This window comes from Tauraco erythrolophus, chromosome 24, assembly GCF_009769465.1.
Source record: "Tauraco erythrolophus isolate bTauEry1 chromosome 24, bTauEry1.pri, whole genome shotgun sequence".
NCBI classification, from domain to species: domain Eukaryota; kingdom Metazoa; phylum Chordata; class Aves; order Musophagiformes; family Musophagidae; genus Tauraco; species Tauraco erythrolophus.
The window spans coordinates 5,636,710-5,655,796 of NC_141488.1; the positions used below are offsets into that span (position 1 = coordinate 5,636,710).

Genomic DNA, 19,087 nt, shown 5'->3' on the forward strand with positions numbered 1-19,087 from the left:
GGCCTGCGGGGATCTGGGGAAGGGGGAAGAGAAGGGGGTTTAGCTCAGCAGTCCCACAGCGTGCAGAGGTGGCACCTGTTACACTGTGGGGAGACTGGGAATTATCTGGCTGTAATTACGCTCCAGTATGGGTGGGCTGAGCCTTGCACTAACTCTGAAGCACTGCGTCCTGCACGGGTCCCCTAAGTCTGCTTCGGTTCTCAGAGCTGGGGCAGCACCAGTCACTGGGTGATGGCAAAATAATTAGCTGTGAGAGGTTTGTCTTCCCTGTCGCCTGCTCCTGGCAGGACACAGCGGCAGTATGAGCCAAGATCACCAGTGCAAGAACGCTGCATCTTTGGAGGGGCTCAGCAAGTAGACTTACGTGGCTGTTTGCAGGGGAAAGAGATGACAGCCTCTCTTCAAGATGGGGAAAACAGCCAAATTTAGGGGTTTCTGGGGAAAAAGGAGGGTTTTAAATTAAGTGGGTATTAACTGCTTGAACAGTTTTCAACTAATAGCTTGTTTTATGCACTTTTGTACAGTAATGAAATCAATAAAGAATTTTAAATCTAACCAACTGACAAAAAAGGTGAGATTTGACAATTACTGATGAGGGGAGTTGAGGAAAGTCTGTACTTTCCCCTGGGAATGCCAGCAGTTGGGCAGCCTGAGGTGCTGTGAGCTTCCAAAGAGTAAACGAGCCATTGTAATGAGCAAGTTGGCATTAACTTTATTCTATCTTCTGTATAATCTTAAGTACATAAGAAAGGTTTTTTTCACAAGCCTCAGGAGAAGACGAGTACAAGTCACAGGACAGTCTCAAAATAAAAAAAAAAATTGCATATTTTTTTGTAAGTTTTGTCCTAGAGAAAAAGAACATTGACACTTTACAGAGGAAATGCATTTAAGATATGCTTATGCCACCCGAGGCATTGGAAAAATGAAGGTCAAAGCACGTGCAGCTCCCTTTTATGGGTCAGTACAGTACTGTGTCTTGGATCCACCGCTCTGCTCCAGGGCCCTGGAACAGAGGCTACAAGCTTCCACCAAAGAAAAGAGCCAAGCAACAGGGGGAAGAGGAGGCTGAGAGGATTCACTTTATGGGGACTGATTGCAGATGAGGAAGAGAGTGATGAACCGACTTAATCCAACTCTGGTATTTACACTACTGCACTACTGACCCTGGAATGAAGGAGACCCTTCCTCTGCAGAAGGGGACAGGTTCAGAAGAACTGTCCTGGAAGACTGAACCTGAGTTCAGCTGCTCCGAGAAGGAAGCCCTGGGGCAAAGATTCCCTTGCGAGGGTGGAGGGCTGATGGAATAAGAGGTGCTCAGCTCGAAGCTACCAGCCAGACTGCCGAGGCAGAGGTGACCGCAGTTACTCCACTGCAGCCTTCCTGTGGCACTGGTTAATATTAAGCCTCCTGTCATGGCACAATCAGAAATACACTGAGCTAGTGGGAATGACGAAAGAGAAATCAAGGTGGAATGCTACAGCCCAGGTCCTCAGCCTTTGGTCCGACAAAGACATTCCCATGTCCTGTAATGCCACCAACTAATAACACAGAGCTGGAATTAGCAGTTTCCAGGACCTTCTTGAGACATCTGCCATAGCAACTGAGCACTCTGGATGCCAACATAAACCGTTATTTGTTAAAAGGGGACAACATTCCTCTCTCACATGAACAGTTTGCTTAAAGGCAATACAAAAAAACCTGAACAACACTCTGAAAGCCAACTGCCAGTACTGGCTGTGAAGTTCACCGAAAATCTGACTTGACCAATTGGTGCAGTTAGATCAAACAAGGGGAGGGGGGGAAAAAAAAAGTACACCTTCCTGCTAATAGACGTGGACAATAACTGACCCGCCACCTACACCAAACCCCAGCCAGAGGTATTTCAGTGACGGCAGGTAGCTGTGTCTCTCGGGTAGAAGAGAAGCAGTTTGAGAGCAGAAAGGTACAAGAAATCTAAGAGAATCATCTGAAAGCAGATTTGTCCCACAGCAGGGCCAGGGGAGGACATGAGCCTTGGAGCTTTTCTGCTTAGCCAGCAATTTCCGTCACAGTGGTAACCAACTTCTGACCGTTCCACACTGTCTTGAACTGTTCTGGGACAGGGAATTCAGTCTGGAGGGTAAAAATAGAAACCTGTTGTCAAAAAACACTTTATGACTGAGACTAGCGACTACTCTTCCTGCTTTAGGCACTTCTTTTCTTATACATATGCTGTGTCACTTCCTGCACCACAAACTGCCTGTTCTGCTCCCCAGAGATGCTGAGGAAGAAGAAACTTTTACAAAACAGCAAGTGTCTCACTGTGAAGATAAACAACTTGATTTGCTGGTTTTACCGTCTGATCATCATTCACACCCTCCAAGTCTAGAATTGTCCCCTCACTGTAACGTTCCTACGAATCCTACCCTGCGTTACCCCAACCCCAAACAGACCACAATGGTTTCAAAACTGAACACTTACAAAGTCACCACCCTCTGTGGGAATAAGGACATTCATCTCTGATGACTTGGCACTGACGATTTCACAGTCTAAGGAGTTCTTGCTCAGATACACGTGGCAACCGTCTGTCTTGTTGATGGAAATTGTTGGCACTTTACCCATTACCTAGCAGGGTGGTCAAAGCAGCAGTTAGAGGAGCGTTCGCTTGAAGTGGGAAACCACGACGTTTTTGTTTCGCTCCCACCTGCGAGGCAAGAGCTTTGACTCCAGACCCCCTGCTACAGACACGTTGGATTCAAGTACTCCCACCTTTGGCAAAAATCCAAAGTTACTTCTCATTTCGATCTCTTTAGAACAAAACTACAGTGAAGGTTGGGCAAATTGACCATCCCAAACCAGACACTAAAACTGGAATCAAGAGTAGATCCTACTGCTGGCCTCCTACTCGGCCAGTCACATTGCGCTGCCCACCTCACAGAGGCTAATCTTTTATCTACAGCCCTGAAGCAGCTCAGTGAGGCAAATTTCTGCCCTTCTCTAAGGGCTGGGCAGGGTGAGCTGCAGGGCAGCAGGACAGGTGGTGTTTCATCAATGTTCTCTACAGATGCACATTCCTGTTCTGGAAATACAGAACTCAAAGCAGCAAATGTTACAGACACCCTGTTGTGCAGTGCAGCAGCCACACTCCAGGCAGAGAACAGGTCACAGACGCTCACCTGAACTTTAACGTCCCTGCTGTTTATGATCTCTACGATGCCCACCACGTCATCGAACACCAGCCCTAGCTTCTTACAGTTATCTGCAAAGAAAAGACAGAGTAGCCCACAGAAAGGTTTTGGAGATTCAGCCTTCTGCAAACAGCCCTGCATGCAGAAGCGGTTTTCGGGGTTTCTCCACTTACCGAGGGTGATGGAGTTGATCTTGCCTTTGATTTGAAGCGTGCTATTTGTGCACTTGAAAACGTATGCTACCTGCTTCAGCTCCGTGTCGCTGATTACCAGGTTAGTGGCATTCTCCTGGTTTTCCTGAAAAGGCAGGGAAAAGGCACTTTATTTTCTGAATGCAGGCCAATTAATCCGTGTGAACAGCAGGGCAGCGCAGCCTCTTTGAAAGCAAACTGCATGCACCTTCGGGCTGGTGCCTCTTACAAGAAAGGTCTTCAGGAGACCCACCTTCCCTGCTGCAACGCTCCCATCCCTCCAACCCGCTCATGCCGATGCCAGGCACTCACCACTCTCCACTTTTTGCCCTCTAATTCTAGTAACGCAGGTGCCTTTGGAGAGGTTTTTTGGGAGGGATTAGCGTTACAGGCTGGTTTGGGAGCAGTGAAAGGTTTGGGTCCACTTCTCACAGGACCCCCTTGGTTCTTCAGTGCCGGATTCTTGTGGGTCTTCATGTCATCTGAAACATGTCTTAAGCCTGCAAGATAAATCAAACCCGAGATCCAGCTCTCCTCCAAGAACCCAGTTTCATAAACACCCAACATCAGTGATTACAACAATTATCACAGTAATGTTTTTTAAAATGCAAATAAATTATTGACACTGGGCCTAAGTTGAGCCCAAGCATGAGTGACAGCAAGTGAGAGGGAGCAAAAACCACTGGTGCAATATCGACGAGAACACAAGATGTACTGTAGAATCAGAAGGCATCAGCTCTTCTACTCTGCAGCTGGAAAAAGCCCTGAGCCAAGCATCTCACCTTTGTTTCACGTCTGCCCTGATCTGCTAACCAGGTAACACACAAAAGGGGTGAGTTTTGGGCAAACAGATAGGTGCAAAATTGCACCTTTTGTACTTGAGACGTGCAGGCAACCAAAGGGCTCCTTCTCTCTGTCCTAGCTAGAGATTAATGTCTTGCTACACCTGACAGATGAGGCTGACAATGCTCCCTCAGATGTGCTGCCTTTGTCCCTGTGTGCTGCCTCAGGGCTGCTTCTGGCTCCCAGCCTCATGCTCAGACCAGCTGGTCTTTTGTTTCGCAAGCTGCTTTCTAAGCAGGTGCACTGGAGGAGCAGCAAAACAAGGATTCACAGCACAACAGCACCCTCGCTCACAGCTTCCCTCCCTCCAGTAGCTGCTTCCACCTACCAGAGGTGATGCCCTCTCCTCGATTGATCTGGGCGAAGAGTGCGGAGCGGGAGGCAGAGTCATCTGTGCTGGAGCTCGCGGGGGCAGGAGCAGGTGGGGGAGGAGGGCCTGGGGGGGGAGGCGCAGCCCCGGCTGGGGGAACGGGTGGCGATTTGGCCCCTTCTGTTGCTACAGGACCCTGTAAGAGGCCAGCAACAGGAAAGGCAGTTGCACGAGCTCCGTATCTGCTGCAATCCTCATGCAATACTCACCTAAGAAGCTGCTGCAGATGTAGCCAGCACTTACTGTTTTGCTCCAAGTCAGCCCTATGGTGTGATACTCTTTGATATAGGCCTGCAGCTCCGTCCAGATACTCAGATAAGCTTTCACCCAGTCCACTTGCTTTTTATCTCTGAGGACACAAGGAGATCATGAGGGGTGAGCAGCTGCATTTGCCATTAAAACTCAAGGACTATAAACACTTCTTGACATCTCTCCACCTCTCCGCCTGCAGGCACGACACGGCTGGACCAGCACAGCAGCCTCACACCTCCAGCACTGCGCCCCAGCTTCAGTATTAATCTCGCACCTGCAGGCAGAAGGGCACAGGCCTGCTCTGCACTGTAACCCATCTTAATTGAGGATTCCGGTACTTCCAACAAGACCCATTCCCAAGACACAACTTGCTGCCCTGGGAAACAGTTCAGCCACCAGATGATGCTGAGACAAGGGCAGTGGTACAATTACTACCAGAGATTGCAGCTGCAACATGAGTGGAAGGAATTTTTTCCTTTAGAAATATAACAGCCTTTAAAAGGAAGATTGAATGAAAGACCAAAGCGGCTGTGGTTAGATACTGGAGTAGCCCCTACACACCCAGTTAGATGTGTTCAAGAACATCTTTAAGAGAGAAGGGCAACTTACACATCCTTGTACTCCTTGAGGATCCGGTTGGTATAAAACATGGCAGCATCGGTCATTTCCTTCACGTAAGGACCAGGCTTTGGAGCCTAAAGAAGAAAGAACACACTGGCATGGAGCAGCTGACCAGGGAGCCAGACTCTTCCCACCAGCCCAAGGAAACCACTTCCCACTGGAGTTCTTACCATGGCCACCCAGCCCAGGGCTGGGATGCTCTCGCTGACTGCCGATAAGTGATTGAACAGTTTGCTACCACGGTTCTTCTCCCTGAAATTCTGCACCACCTGGATTTGCTCTGAAATCGGTTTCAGAAGCGATGAAAACGCATTCTGCAGGACAAAAGAGACAATAACATTTAAGAACATTAGTACTGCTCTGGAACGGCTGCACATCTTCATTGACAGCTCTCCCGAGATGATGGCCACTCGGAGGAAGGTTCCAACTGGCACAAGTTACTGCTACAGCTCCTGTCCAGGCTTGGCCCTCCCTGCGAGCTGAGCTCGGTCCCACAGCATAGCTCCTCCAGGGCTGAAGTCATAGCTCCCAGCCGGATTGGTACTATGGGAGTACGCCAAGAACTGTGACTCATGTTCAATCCAAGAGACACTGACAAAGCTTGTTAGTAACGAGGACAGAAATAGCATTTGCCTTTCCTGGATTCTTTTGTTCCAAGACAGTATGTCAAATTTTTGCTCTCCTTTACAAACCCTCAGAGGAAGGGGATGCTACGCAGGTTTCTGCGGTCTGGGAGCCACAGCCTGCATTACAAACGGAGTCGCAGCAAGTTCTCGACTCGCCCCATCAAGCTGGGCTTCAGGATTCACGTTACTTCTCAAGTCAATCCAAGCCTTTAGCATCTGGATGATAAAAACTGTTTCTGTGTGTTGTTCACTTGGAGTGCCGACTGAAAGTGCCAGAGCAGAGCAGCCAATTAAACAGGCCCAGAGGTGCCTCTTAGACAAGTTTTCTTTCCTCTAAAATCACAAAGTTTCCTCCTGGTGGCAGCAGTGAGGGACAAATCTGGGCAAAACTTGCTTTTCAAAGCTTTGGCTTTTCCATTTGCTGTCCCTTCCTCTCTGTTTAGATGAAAATAGAGAGGTTCTGAGCTCCGCTGGCCTGGCTACACTTTCAGAAGCTCCAGCCGAGCACCACTGTGAACTAACAGGACAGGGAAATTCTTTGCCACAAGCAAGGAGAGTTCATACATTTGCATTTTAAACTGGCTACTCCAGAACGAACTAGACTCCTGCAAGACAACCTGCACAAAGACCTACACTAGATTAAGGTGGTTGTTTTTTCATAAACCTTTATTTAAATAGTGTGTCGGTGGAATTTGTAAACAGATTCTCAGACTAGAGGCTACGGAGAGCAGCATCCCAGCAAGTCTGGTGAAAGATAAACCACCCTTCAATTCTGAGTCTGGGGAAAAAGATGCAGATATGTTTTGCAGTGAATAGGGAAGTAGCACAGAAACCCAGCTACCACAATGTAACAGCAGAAGCCATGACTAAGCCAGATAATAACTGCAAAGAACAGCAAGGTGGGATCCTGTTGCTTGGGAAAAACGGTTCTCAGCCGGGAAAAACCTATGCATTCAGGCTCAGATTCTCAGTCACACGTCCTGCTGAGAAGCAGCAGTCAAGGGTAAAGTGTTAAATTACTTGCTAAGGACAAATCAATCCTAAAAGCCTAGCTATTGTTCAGAGGCCATTCAATAGAGACAAGTGTCTGTTGTACTTCAGGAGGAGTTTAATGCCTGAAAGTCTATAAGCATCACATAATGAAAAGGTCGCTCTACGCAAATCCCACTGTGCCTCCTGCTTCAGACCAGTCGTGTCTGCAGGCTGCTCTGAGGGAACAGTGATTGTGCAGTGCTGGTGCCAGGTGAAACCAGAGACAGACGCTGTGAGATGACATTCACAAGCTGCTCTGATGGCTACAGAAAACCTGTTGCTCTAATGACTGGAAAACGCCAGTTCTGCAGCTCTAAGAATCAACCTCCGCAATTCTGCCCAGTATTGAGTAAGCACCTGGAACACGCTTTCAGCAAGTGCCACCTCATGCAAGTGTCTCCAGTCCTCCTCCAGTTCCTCGTTTGGAGCAACCAAAGCGGCCCAGATTCCCCTGCCGTGGCAGTCATCCCCGACTCCTGAGGTAAGGGCACACAAGGCTTCTGACAAGTGACTCCCCAGACTCACCTCTGTTGGCTGCTGATGTTGAGATGCCGTCACTAGAAGAGCCCTCTCACTCATCAACCCCACGTGAACCATCTCAGCCTAAGAACAGAGAAACATGAGAGAGCTTAGAGAGCTTCCTTTGTACCCAGCTGGCACAGTTCCTATCTGTAAGAAAGCAGCTACACTGATCTCAAAGCACATATTCTTGGAGACACCCATCCTCAGAGAAAAATCACAGGAGTGTAACAGCTCTTGGGCTGGGTGGTTTACAGCCTCCTAAAGGCATGCACCAAAGCCCATAAAGCGAGCCAGGAACCTAACTACCAAAGATTTCAAGGAGTTTTGATTCACAGGGTGTGTAGGTGGCAAGCTGCTGGAGGTTATCTGGGCATCTGCATCCGTTTTGAATCCTCAGGGATTATAAACATCCTAGAATGCAGCTCGAAAGGAATGCAAACACTGACAGCAAACTTGGCCCTTAACAGCCCCGAAGAACAAGCAGCATCTAGTTAGAGTGGAGGGAGAACGTGAGTCCTTACATGCTTCTGCACATCCCCGCCAACTTCCTTGCTGATCTTGATGTATTCAGCTACTGGGCCCGCCAGAAGGGCATCGAAAGCCTGCACGTACTGAGCCACTCCTGCAGAGAAGGAACCAGAGCACAGGCATCACCGAGAGGCACCAGGTGGGCTCCCAGGCTGGGGGCACTCCCACACGTGCGCTGCGCTCTGGGGCTGCACCTCCCACCCGCTCCACGCTCAACCTCCCCGCTCCAGGTCACATCGACGGGATGCAGAGGAGGGAAGCGCCGCGGCCACAGGAAACCCTCACCTTAGCAGGACGGTAACCGCAGGCGTTTGCGCAGTATCAGCTGCCAAACTTCACTTCCCCCTGCGTGCAGGCAGCTCATCTAACAGCCCTCTGCATGCGCCGCACGAGCGCCGCCCGCTCCGCGACAGCCGCTGCCGGCGTCCGGCGCTGCCGCACCGCCCGGCTGGAGCTTCAACGCAGGGACTCCTGTGGGGCGACGCTGCTGGGAGCTGCTTTGGGCCTTACCTTTGGAAGAGCCATCTCCACACATGCCAGGTCCTTGGCACACCGTCTCCAGGCGCTCCACAGCCTTCTCCAACCGTTCCACCAGCCTTTCCATATCTACTGCTGTCCACGACCTGCACAGACAGAATACAATTATTTGCATTCTCTGACAGCGTGAAACTTGTAGGCCAAATATTGAAGAGGGTTTATCAGCTGTCTGGCACAAGCTGTACCAGTTCCAGAAGAATAATTTCTACCCAGCTCTGCACCCTGATGACGGACAGCGGGGTACCCTCACCTTAGCAGGGACGTTCAGATTACGCAACAGCCACCTTCTATTGCCACAGTCGATCCTTAACGGTCACATCGTCTTATTCCATTGTAAGGACTTCTTAGACTTATAAGGACACTAAAACTTACATCTTCTAACCTCGTATTGACACCATGCAATAAACCAAAGGTCCGCACAGAACCTCACTGCAGTCAGTTCTTGGCCAAAGTCCCAGTTGTCACCATACAGCAATCCAAGCACGACTGCTTTGCTGGGAGTTCACCCACTTCAGGTTGGAACTAGTGGTTTCCATTCTGCAAATGCATCTGCGGGGACCTCCCGGAGCCTTGCAGTTCTTCCAAGGAACATCTATAACTCCAGCATGGCTACAGTGCGGAGCATCAGCGTGCAAAACGAGCCACCCTGGCACAGATGAGCAGCTGCACAAGCTAAGAAAGCATAGCTGCTTCTGCAACAACGCGCCCTGCTCATCCCCTCCCTCTGAACTGCAGAGCCTACTCTGCACAGGAAGGAGATTTAGCCACAGAAATCATCTGAAGTGTCTCATCTGGAGAAGCCTTAAGTGTCACACAAACTTTCCATTAATTACTGCTTTGCAGAGACTCAGCACCAAGGAGCAGGACGAGTCACGCTCCAAGCACACTAACGTACAGGGAAGGCAGGGAGGGAGCAGCAAGTCACCGATTGAATTTTTATCTTATCGCCACTCGCTGAAAGGTTTTACAAGGTGAATCACGATTCTGGCCCGGACAGAATCCTTCCTCCTTATTGCAACAGCCTGCGAGAGCTCAAAACCCTGCCTGAAGGAGAACGTCCTTCCCAGCACATTCCCCAGCATTCCCAAAAAGGAAGGCAGGGTTTTGAGCTGATGTTAGACCTCCCTCAGAAACTAAATCTGAAGTTCTAACCAGGCTTTTGCTCACAAGCCTTCTCAGCCCTGCTCCAAAGTGCATGTTTTCCCCCAATTTCCAGAGGATGCGGGGCAGACCCAGCATTAGTCACGAGCGGCACTGATGTCACAAGACAAACAAGGCCATTTTCCACCCCTCTTTCGCCTGCTTGCATCAGGAGAAGCAGCACTGATGTGGGGGGCAGGGGAGAGGCCAACCCCCTTCTAAGAGGAAGACAGCGGTTTCCTGAGTGTGCAAGAGTGAGCCAGAGGAGATACTGTGCCTAGAACTGTGCAACAGCAGCTGGATGGCTTCCAGATACAAAATAGTTCAGAGAGGTTGAAACTAGTGGGTGCTCACCCATATAATCAACAGTAATGAATATTTTTTTTTTTTAAATTCTGTACAATGTAGAAATCCTGACCACAGCATCGTCAGCGCTCTGCTGCAGCCGAGGACGACAAATCCAGAACCAGGCTCGTGTCTTCAAGTGGGAGCACAGCCAAGAGCCGGGCGCTGCCTCCCCCGCTCTCAGCACACTAAAAGAAGGGTTTTTTCCTCAAAAAGCCACCTGTTAAAGAAACCCTCCCATGTTTCAAGAGTGCAGCGAGACAGAGGGGTGTAACGCCGGGGTTTCAGGAAGGACACCAGGGTTACCGAGCGTCAGGCCGACAAAGCTGCTGTTCTGCACCACTGATCCCCACCACATTCCACGCCAGGCTCTAATCTGATCAGCCCCATTACCGAGTGGCAAACTGCATTTCAAATCAGGATTACAAACCAGAAAGTCCAGATGGAAAGCTGCTTCCTTCCTACCCCCAGCAATAAAACACGCTGTTGCGAGGAGCGCGTCGCTTTGGTTCTAGAGACGCTGTTGGGATTAATGTCCTTTAACAAGAAAGTGTTCCTCGAGGTTCAGGCTCCTTCCAGTCTCCTTGCCGTTCCACACGTCCTTCCTGGGTGCTCCTGACAGGAGCCATAAACTCACACTGCTTAACTTGCAGCCACGTTGTAAACCTAGCGCTGCCTGGCAGATGGTGAACTCATTTTGATTTCTTTTAATGGGCAGCATTAGGACAACTCACCAGATAAGTCACTTGGTAAATTGGCAGCAGAATTGGAACTAAGTGCAGGCAGCACAAAGTCCTGGAGCAGGCAGCTGTATCTCGGCCCCTCCTCGCTAAAGCTGCCTTGACTCGCCCTTGATTTTATTGTAGTAAAGACTCTGCTCTTCACCAGGATGCAGCTCTTTGTGCTATCTACACATCCATCCAGAATGAAATAAAGAAATTTAGTTATAACTAACATCAACAGCCAGAGTCTGCAATCCTGAGATTAACATTTAGCGAGGAAAAAAAAAAACAAGATCACCAAGCAGACCAGTGTTTTGGCTAGGGATCGCTCTGAACGCAGAATAATTTGTCAGTTAGTGACAATGTCAGTAGGAAAATGGGATCTCATCGGCCTTCTTTACAGAGGAAGCTGAGACACACAGATCATTGAAGAGCCATTTTTGCTCGGCGCATCTTCCCATGCTCAGGAGGAATGAGGAAGGCTTTCAAGCTGCGCCGTGCAGCGGGGGTTAGAGTTCTCCGGCCGACAGAAGCGGAGTTGAGATGAAGCTCTCCCTTTTGGGACTGTAATGCAGGCTTTAAATCTAGGTCTTGTTTAAACTCAACTGAACTTCGATTACCAATGGAGCAGAAGCTACGGACTTGCAGCAAGTACGTATTTCACCCTGGGCCAGAAAGTCCATTCATTTTCACAGCACATTTGGTTAATCTGTTAACAAGCTTTTATTTCCATCAAAGCTTGGGAACGTGGTTTTGAACACACTGTACAGCTTTCATCTACACCCAGACTGTTTTGATACACGTAGAGCAATAAAGGGAAGGGATTTTATCTGTGAAAACACTGGCTACCCCGAAGCCGATCCTGCACAACAGCACAGTAAGAGGAGTTTCCTGTTTGGAGAACATCAAGGAGTCGGCATGTCCCAGCCAAAGGCCACTCCTCAGAGGAGGGAGCAAGTTCTCATAAAAACGGCACCAATGAAATTCTGCCAGTTGCCTGAGACAGCACGCTAGCCCGAGTCCTCGCTTACACATTCTGCAAGACACAAATGTCAGTTTGAGTCAAACCTACGCTTCTGTTCAGATCCAGCTTTCGCGAAGCCCGACGAACTGCTGTCAGCAGCACGAAATTTGCATCAGCTACTTCCTGTTTCTACAGGCAAAAGGCATAAAGATGGGACAACTAAATTAAGAACATACCACAGTTTATTTCTGAGCTGACACTGGAATATCTCAGGGGATCAGCTACCAGATGATTTCCAACATTTATATCTTTCAAAAGCCCAAAGAATGTTTTTTTTAAACGGTTCAGCTCATGAAGGAAGGAACTATTTGAAGCAAGACAGGACTCGAATGTCTGATTCGAGTCAGTTGTCAGGACCAGCCACGAACACAAGACAGCTATTGCTAGTCCCAGCAGCTGCCAAGACAGAGATCTCTGCTGTTTATAGTACAACAATACTTGTTGACATTGCTCCAGAAGCCATGGTGACTACTTCTGGTATTTCAGATCTACTTTATTTAGAAAGCCAAAACTGCTTTTTTTAAAAAAAAAAAAAAAAAAAAAATCCCCATCTGGACCCTATTTAAGCTCTCCCAAATAGGAAATCCTACTGAAGTCATTGAAAAATGTTATTTGGTGTTTTTACTCAAACATTAAGAGCCAAAGTATCACTTTGCTCTGCACCGCAGCGAGCACAAGGACTCCTTGTTCACTACAATTATATGAAATAAGAGATTTGCACTTGCCAGGCTCTGTTGCTACGCTCCTCTCATTTCCATTCCCCGTCAGGGCGACGAATCCACCAGGGAAGTAACTGAGGATCCCGGATCTAAGCTAAATTGGACACGGTACCAAGCTCCGTATCGGGAATTCAGAGCACCGAACCTTGTCAGCTGTGCCTGCTCAAGCAGAGGCTGCTTGGCGGAAGTTTGCTGCGGGAATAACAGGGGGTATTTTTGGCTTTCCAAAAGCTCAGCAATATTCCAGGGACACAGGGATCGCCTCGAGAAGAGAAAGGGAACACAGCAGTTTCTCAACGCCACGGATTCCTGGTTTTTCAGTGATGTGCAGCTACAGCCCAGGTCTTGGGGAATCAGAACCCGATGTGCAAAATCCTGAGAGCCGACACGTGAAATGTCTGGAGAGTGTTTTCATTTCGCTGTCACAACCCCAAAGCCATCGCTGACGCCTTTATCCCACTCCAACCACCACCAAAAGGCAAGAGGCAGAAGAGAAGCCAGCAAGAGTCTGAAGAGCAGCCCTGCCCCCAGCCAAGCACCCACTACCCAAATACCCTCGCCCGAGGCTGCGGCACACCCGTCCGGTGGCAGCGGAACGCGGGAGGTGTCACCCGGGCACACACCTCCCCGCCCGACTGACTCACCCGGGAGCTGCCGGCCCCGCCTGCCGGTTCGCCCCGTCCCCGGGAGAGGCGGCTCTGGACCGACAGCCGCGGGGATGGCAGCGGCCGCCGGCACACCCCGACCCCCTGCCAGGGGACGGAGCCGGGGCGGGCGGGATTAAACACCTCTGGCCGCGGTTGTGGGGCCGGTACCAGCCCCCCGGCCCCCACCATCACCGGGGCGGCGTGCGGAGCTGGCGGGGTGGACCACGGCGGCCCATCCCCCGGTAATTCGTGTGTCCTCCTCCTCCCGCCAGCCCCCGGGCAGAAGTCGGGCGCAGAGACATCCCCCGGCCGGGCCCCCGCGGCAGGAAGCGCCTCCGCTCCGTGCAGGAAGCCCCGGAGCTGCCCCGCCCGGTGCTACGGGCGGCGGCGAGCCCCGGTAACAGCCCCGTTGAGAAGCCTTCACCGTTCCGTGACTAAATTAACCCGAAATCACCGCGTTTAACGCGTTTACCGGCAGCCGGGCATAAACCCCTCCCGCCTCCCTGCGCCCGCCCAGCGCCGCCTCGGCAGAGGCGGACGGAGCCTCACCGGCGCCCGCCGGCCGCCCCGGGGCCCGGCGCGGCCGCTGGCGACTGCCCCCGGGAGCTCCCCTCCCGCCGCGGCCGGCTGCAGGGCAGAGCCCGCGGCCCCAGCAGGGAGCCCCCCACCTCCCGCCCCGGCGCTCACCGCTCCGCCGCGCTCCCGCTCCGCCGCCGCCCGGCGCCGCCCAGCACCCCCCGCGCCCGCCGCTTCCGGCCCCCGCCCCGCGCGCCGGAAGTGCGCACGGCGGCGCCGGCGGGCGGCCCCCGCCCTGCGATTGGCGGGTGGGATTGGGGGCGGGGCTGGAGGGGCGTGGTCTCCCTTAGGGGGCGGGGCCACGGGGGTGCTGGGCGGGGCTCGGGGCTCCGTGAGGCCCCGGGGAGGGGCTGGGGGCTCCGCGGTGCTCGGGGTGCCGCCCCAGAGGGGCCGGGCAGGCTGAGAGCCCGGCGGGGGCAGCGGGGACCCCCCCGGGCAGGGCTGGGAAGGGCCGCAGTCCCCCCGGGAGGGGCTGTTGGGACCCACTGAGAGGGCCTGGGGGGTGCTGGGAAGAGGCAGGGACCCCGGAGAGAGGGGTCAGGGTGGAGGTTGGAGCCCTGGAGGTGTGGGGGCTGCAATGTGGACCCCCAGGGGTGGGCTTGGTGGGACAGGGGTGGAAGGGAGATGTTGGGTCCTCCCATCCCTCAGGAACAGCATCCGGCTGTGCTGGGGGGGATGAGGCCAAGGCCCCTCCAAGCTACGTCTGGTGGGTGTGGGGTGGGAGAAGGGTCCCTCTGGGGAGCTGATGATGATGGAAGCAGCTACACCCATACACAGGGATTGAATCCTGGGGGGTTCTGGGCCCCTGGTGCTCGGTGCCGGGGTTGGTTGCCATTGTTGGCTGTGTGGCAAAGGTGCTTTTAGTGTGTGCTGGCTCATCCCGAGCATCAAGCGATTCCTAAAAGGCTCCTGTGCTTCCAGAGCACTTTGGAGCCTTGTGCTCACAGACCCTCTTTGATGTGAGGGTCTCAAAGCGCTTGGCAGAAGGTGGATCAATATTGTCCCAGCTTTGTTGCTGGAGAGACCAAGGCTGTCAAGGGAAAAAAAAAAACAACTTGGAATCAGGAAGAGGTCCCGGGGCTCAACATGGATTGTTCCCACAGAAGGCTCCACTGTCTGGTTTTACCATTAGGGCAGGACTTGCTCTAAAACGGTGTTTGCTGCCGTGGTTAGAGAAAGGGCAGTGGTTGTCCCTGCCTGCTGCGAGGGCCTGGAGCTTTGCTCCGGGTTTTTGGGTCTCGGCAACCCCAAGGAGGAGCAGAAGCTGCTGTCGGAGCTGGGGGTCTGTGCAGACAAACGGAGCATCTGGCCAGGGGAGGGCTGGGACACATTGACAGGATGGGAAGGAAGGAGGAGAAAACCCAGCGAGGTCGGCTGACTGTACCGCCGCTTCCTGCGCCCTGCTCCGCTACCATAGATGGTCACGTCTGCGCTGGAAGCGGGGCCCGACAGCCGCCGAGCGCTGGAGCAGCTCTGGGCTCCGTCTGCAGCGCTCCGAGCAGGGCAGGCAGGAGTGGGGCCAAGCTTGGGATCGCCTGCTGGAGTGGGATTGCTGGGAACGGGGCTCTGCTGACATCTAGTGAGGTTGCCTCCTCCAGCTCCGCGCTCCCTGCGAGCTGGGCAGCCGTTCAAAACCCTTGGAGGGCTGGATTTTTCTGAGCAGGCAGCGGGTGGGAGTTGCGTGTTTTCTTGGTGAAGATGCAGCTCACCATGACCCCCTCCAGCTCCCAGCCACACAGCCAAGCAGGACCTGCACCACTGCCCTCGTACCATCCTTCCCAGTTAGGCTGAAGCAAATAGAGGAGATGAGCAGCTCCCTGCAGTCAGCAATGCCATTTGCCTGATTTTCTGGTTTTCTTGCCTCATTTTCCACCCTTCCAACACCTGATCTGCCTCTTGCAGCTGCCTCCCATCACAATCAGACACTTTAGGCTCAACTGACATGCTGCAAAACAGAAAAGAAGACACAACCATCTCTTTTCCATGCAGCCAATGACTTCTATTTTATGGCATCCTGTAACAGTCACAGCAGCAAAGCACCAGCCACGTCCTGCCTCGCTGGTGCAGGGGCTGTGGTTATCCTGGTGGGCAGCACGGGCAGGAGGTGTCTGTCCTCCTGGGCTGCAGCCACGAGGAGGAAGTGAGACTGGGGAGAGGAACTAGAAGCAACCAGAGCACAGGGAGAGGAAGAGCTCTGCTCACTGGAGGTATTGCAACCCAGCCCCAGGCCTGCGTGTTTGCTTCTGGGGTGGGTTTGTTCAGCTGAACACAGTTCCTGAAGGAACAAAGATCAAGTTCCTGGTAAGACTGGGTCACAGAAGGGTTGTCTGTTTACAGGAGGACTGTAAACCAGGTCGGTGCTCTGTGGGGGATCCCAGTGCCCGTAAACCATGCCAGCCCATGGCTGTCACTGTCCTGTCTCCAGGGAAAAGCTTACAGCTTCCCATGCTGCTGCCAGGTGGCTGGCACCATGTCCCCCTTTTTCCTCCAAGCACCACGGGAATATTTGCTCCTCTTTTTAGCCGTGAAATAGCCAAAATGCCTTTGTGTCCCCTAGACAGTGCCCTTTGGCTGGCTGCAGCCGAAGGAGAGTGCTTGTCCCTGCTCTGTTGTGGTGTGAGGAGGGCACTTGTCTGAGCTCCAGGTCCTCGTGGTGCTCAGCAGCCTCCGACTCCTCCGTGGGAGCAAACGCAGTCCTGGCAGGGGCTGAGGCAGCGCTGTGCTTTCAGAGCTCCCTAAGCCATTGCTGGTTAAGGCTAAGCCTGAGCACTGGCCTGCACACAGCATTTCATTTCCCAGCAAAGCAATTTAAAGCTTCATTCCTGGGAAAAGGGATATTTTTCATTTTCTTTCTTGGTAGCAGGAAACCATCTTGCTGCCCCATCAGTTTCTGGCCACGTACTGCAGCACCTTGGCTGCTCGTGTCCTTAGAACCAGTGGTTTTGCAAAACATTAACTAAAGCCCACCAAAACAGGTCGGTAGCCTTCATCAGTCTGTGTTTGCAGTTGAAGTGAGTGACCTCAGCCCGGTGGCACAAAGATGACCCCAGGGGACAGGTCCTGCACCCCTTGGTGTGCAGCTGGCCCTGGGTTAACTCTTGCCTTCCCCAGCTGGTGACAGAGCCCAGCCCGTCCCGGGATCAGCGTGCCAGGAAAGTGGACCTGCTCGCCTTGACCTGCTGGTCAGTGCCTCCATCCCAAGCACAGCCCTGCACCAGCAGTTCTGCGTCTGCCCACAGCTTCCCAGGCTGAGGTAATGCCCAGCTGGATCCATTCCCTGATCCAGCCCCCTGGAGACCACATCAGCACAGTGGGGTGGCTGCGCTGTCAGACACCCCTCTCTGTGGGAGCCTGTGCTTGGTTCAGCTTGAAATGTCTGTGAAACCAGCCCTGGGTGATTTCTGCTGCTGCGTGGGGCACACGGGTCCTTCCAGCCCAGGGGCCAAGGGAAAACCATCCCCACTAGCAGCTGTTTGAAAGTTTCATAAATCTCTCCTGCTGCAAGATAAACCTGAGGCTCTTTGCCCTTTCCCTGGTGATAAGGAGGGGGATTATTCTTTGCACTCTGCAGGGAGAGACTTTTCACACTTCCACTTATCCCTCGTAGGGTAAATAGACACAGCATGGCTGCTCTCACCTTGGGGACTCTCCTGTCACTTCTGCTGCCTCCATCTGCCTCCACCAGGAAGGGACCTGCCTCTTGGCAAACTCACCCTTGGTGACAAACAGAGGATATAAGTCCAATTTTGCAGGTTCCCGTGCTGCCCTTCAGAGGCCACCATGGATGTTTGTTTGGTTTTGTCCCCTCCACAGCCGCCTCCCAGGACGAGTGCGCTGCGCTTGGGGTGAATGTCTGTCTGTGCCCCATCACCTCCCAGCCTCCTCTCCACCTTCCTCGTGGCATGTTCAGCCCTGGCAGCATGTCACTTGCTCATCTTGGTGCTGCCATGCAGCATGGGCAGGGCAACACCCTCCTGAAGTGCCCTTCAGAGAGTTTTGTGCTGCAAGGGAGGCAGAGCTGCCCACCAGTCCAGGCTCAGCCATGTGCACTGGGTGCTGGCACCCAGCAGGTTCCACCAGGGCTCAAGGAGAGCCTTGCAGCTTGACCAGAGGCCCTGGGAAGGGTATGGGATGCACTAACGTACTCCGATGGGTGTCAGGGGAGAGCGGTGCCTGCAGCAGCCTGCCCTCCCCACTGAGCAAGCCCGGGGGCTGGGACATGGGCCTGCAGCCCTGCCAGGCTCTTTCGATGAGCCCCATTGCTCATGTGCACCTTCACCAGTGTACAAGGAAAGGCTCTTTTCCTCATGAGCAAAAGGGACCAGATCAACCTGGTTCCCTGAGTAGAACAGAAACCCTCTGCTCCCTTCCAGCATGGGCAGCAGCACCTTCCTCCCAAGTTCAGGAGAAGGCTTCCCAAGCCCCTGGCACCAGATGGGTAACCCTTGCCCCAGCTGGCCCAGGAGCCCATTAAAGCCCTTTAAGTGGGAATCAGGGCCGATTCCCTGCACCCACATATGGCTTCTGAGCAGCACAGCCCCAGCCCATATGCTGTTACAGGCATCAGCTCAGCAGGTGCTGAGCGCACAGCTGCCACTCTGCTTTTTCCATGTTCTGGCTTTGATTTCACAGGGCTGGTGCTGCCCGTACACCAGCCCCGACAAGACTCACCTGGCCAGTGCCAAGGACACAGCAGCACCAGAACTCCAGCTCTGCAGGGAGGTGCTTCCCAGACGCTCGAGTGCATTTGCTTCATCCTCAAGGTTCGTGTGGACTGAGCCATGGCACAGCTGCTGGGGACCAGCTGTAGGTGCGGGCAGCGTCTCCCCGTGCAGTTCTGGCCAGGCGGGCTTCCCATGCCAGGGAGGCTTTCTTCATGCTTGGAGTGAAAGCTCTCTGTAATCACCACTGAAGCAAGACTTCAAGGCTGGAGTTCTGCCCAGGGCTCAGTGCTATCAACTCCCATGGCCATTTTCTCCCTCCCTTCTATTTTCTTAAAAGCCCCAAAGAGAAGAGGTGTGCCCAGCTGGGAACGCCTGGCCCCAGCTTAAGCTCAGTATGCTTTTAGTCTCTTGAGCTGGCTGCAAAAAACCTGAACAGAGACTCCTCGTGAACCCCGCAGAGCCAAAAAAGAGGAGGCAAAGAATAAGATGTCCCTGATTTCTGTTGAAACACATTGAAAAAGAAAAGCTAGCAGCAATTTTTCAAATCCTGAGACAGCAGCG

The 19,087-nt window shown here is 52.8% G+C and overlaps 1 protein-coding gene across 2 annotated transcripts; it reads right to left on the bottom strand.

The window, feature by feature from the left end:
• Positions 1-200: 200 nt before the first annotated feature.
• On the bottom strand, positions 201-13,990 carry CAP1 (cyclase associated actin cytoskeleton regulatory protein 1). Of its 2 annotated transcripts, none has more exons than XM_086626186.1 (13): positions 13,974-13,990; positions 8,663-8,775; positions 8,146-8,246; positions 7,628-7,705; positions 5,615-5,758; positions 5,433-5,518; positions 4,815-4,920; positions 4,530-4,707; positions 3,671-3,858; positions 3,341-3,464; positions 3,156-3,238; positions 2,461-2,604; positions 201-2,112 (listed from the first exon to the last, which is right to left on the bottom strand). In XM_086626186.1, the coding sequence occupies exons 2-13, from the start codon at positions 8,754-8,756 to the stop codon at positions 2,029-2,031; spliced, it is 1,410 nt and encodes a 469-aa protein (XP_086482312.1). In that variant the 5' UTR covers positions 8,757-8,775; positions 13,974-13,990; the 3' UTR covers positions 201-2,028. The 2 variants fall into 2 exon arrangements, with proteins under 2 accessions (XP_086482312.1, XP_086482311.1); XM_086626185.1 differs by lacking the exon at positions 13,974-13,990 and adding an exon at positions 9,860-12,225 and having other exon boundaries at positions 8,663-8,776.
• Positions 13,991-19,087: the final 5,097 nt, after the last annotated feature.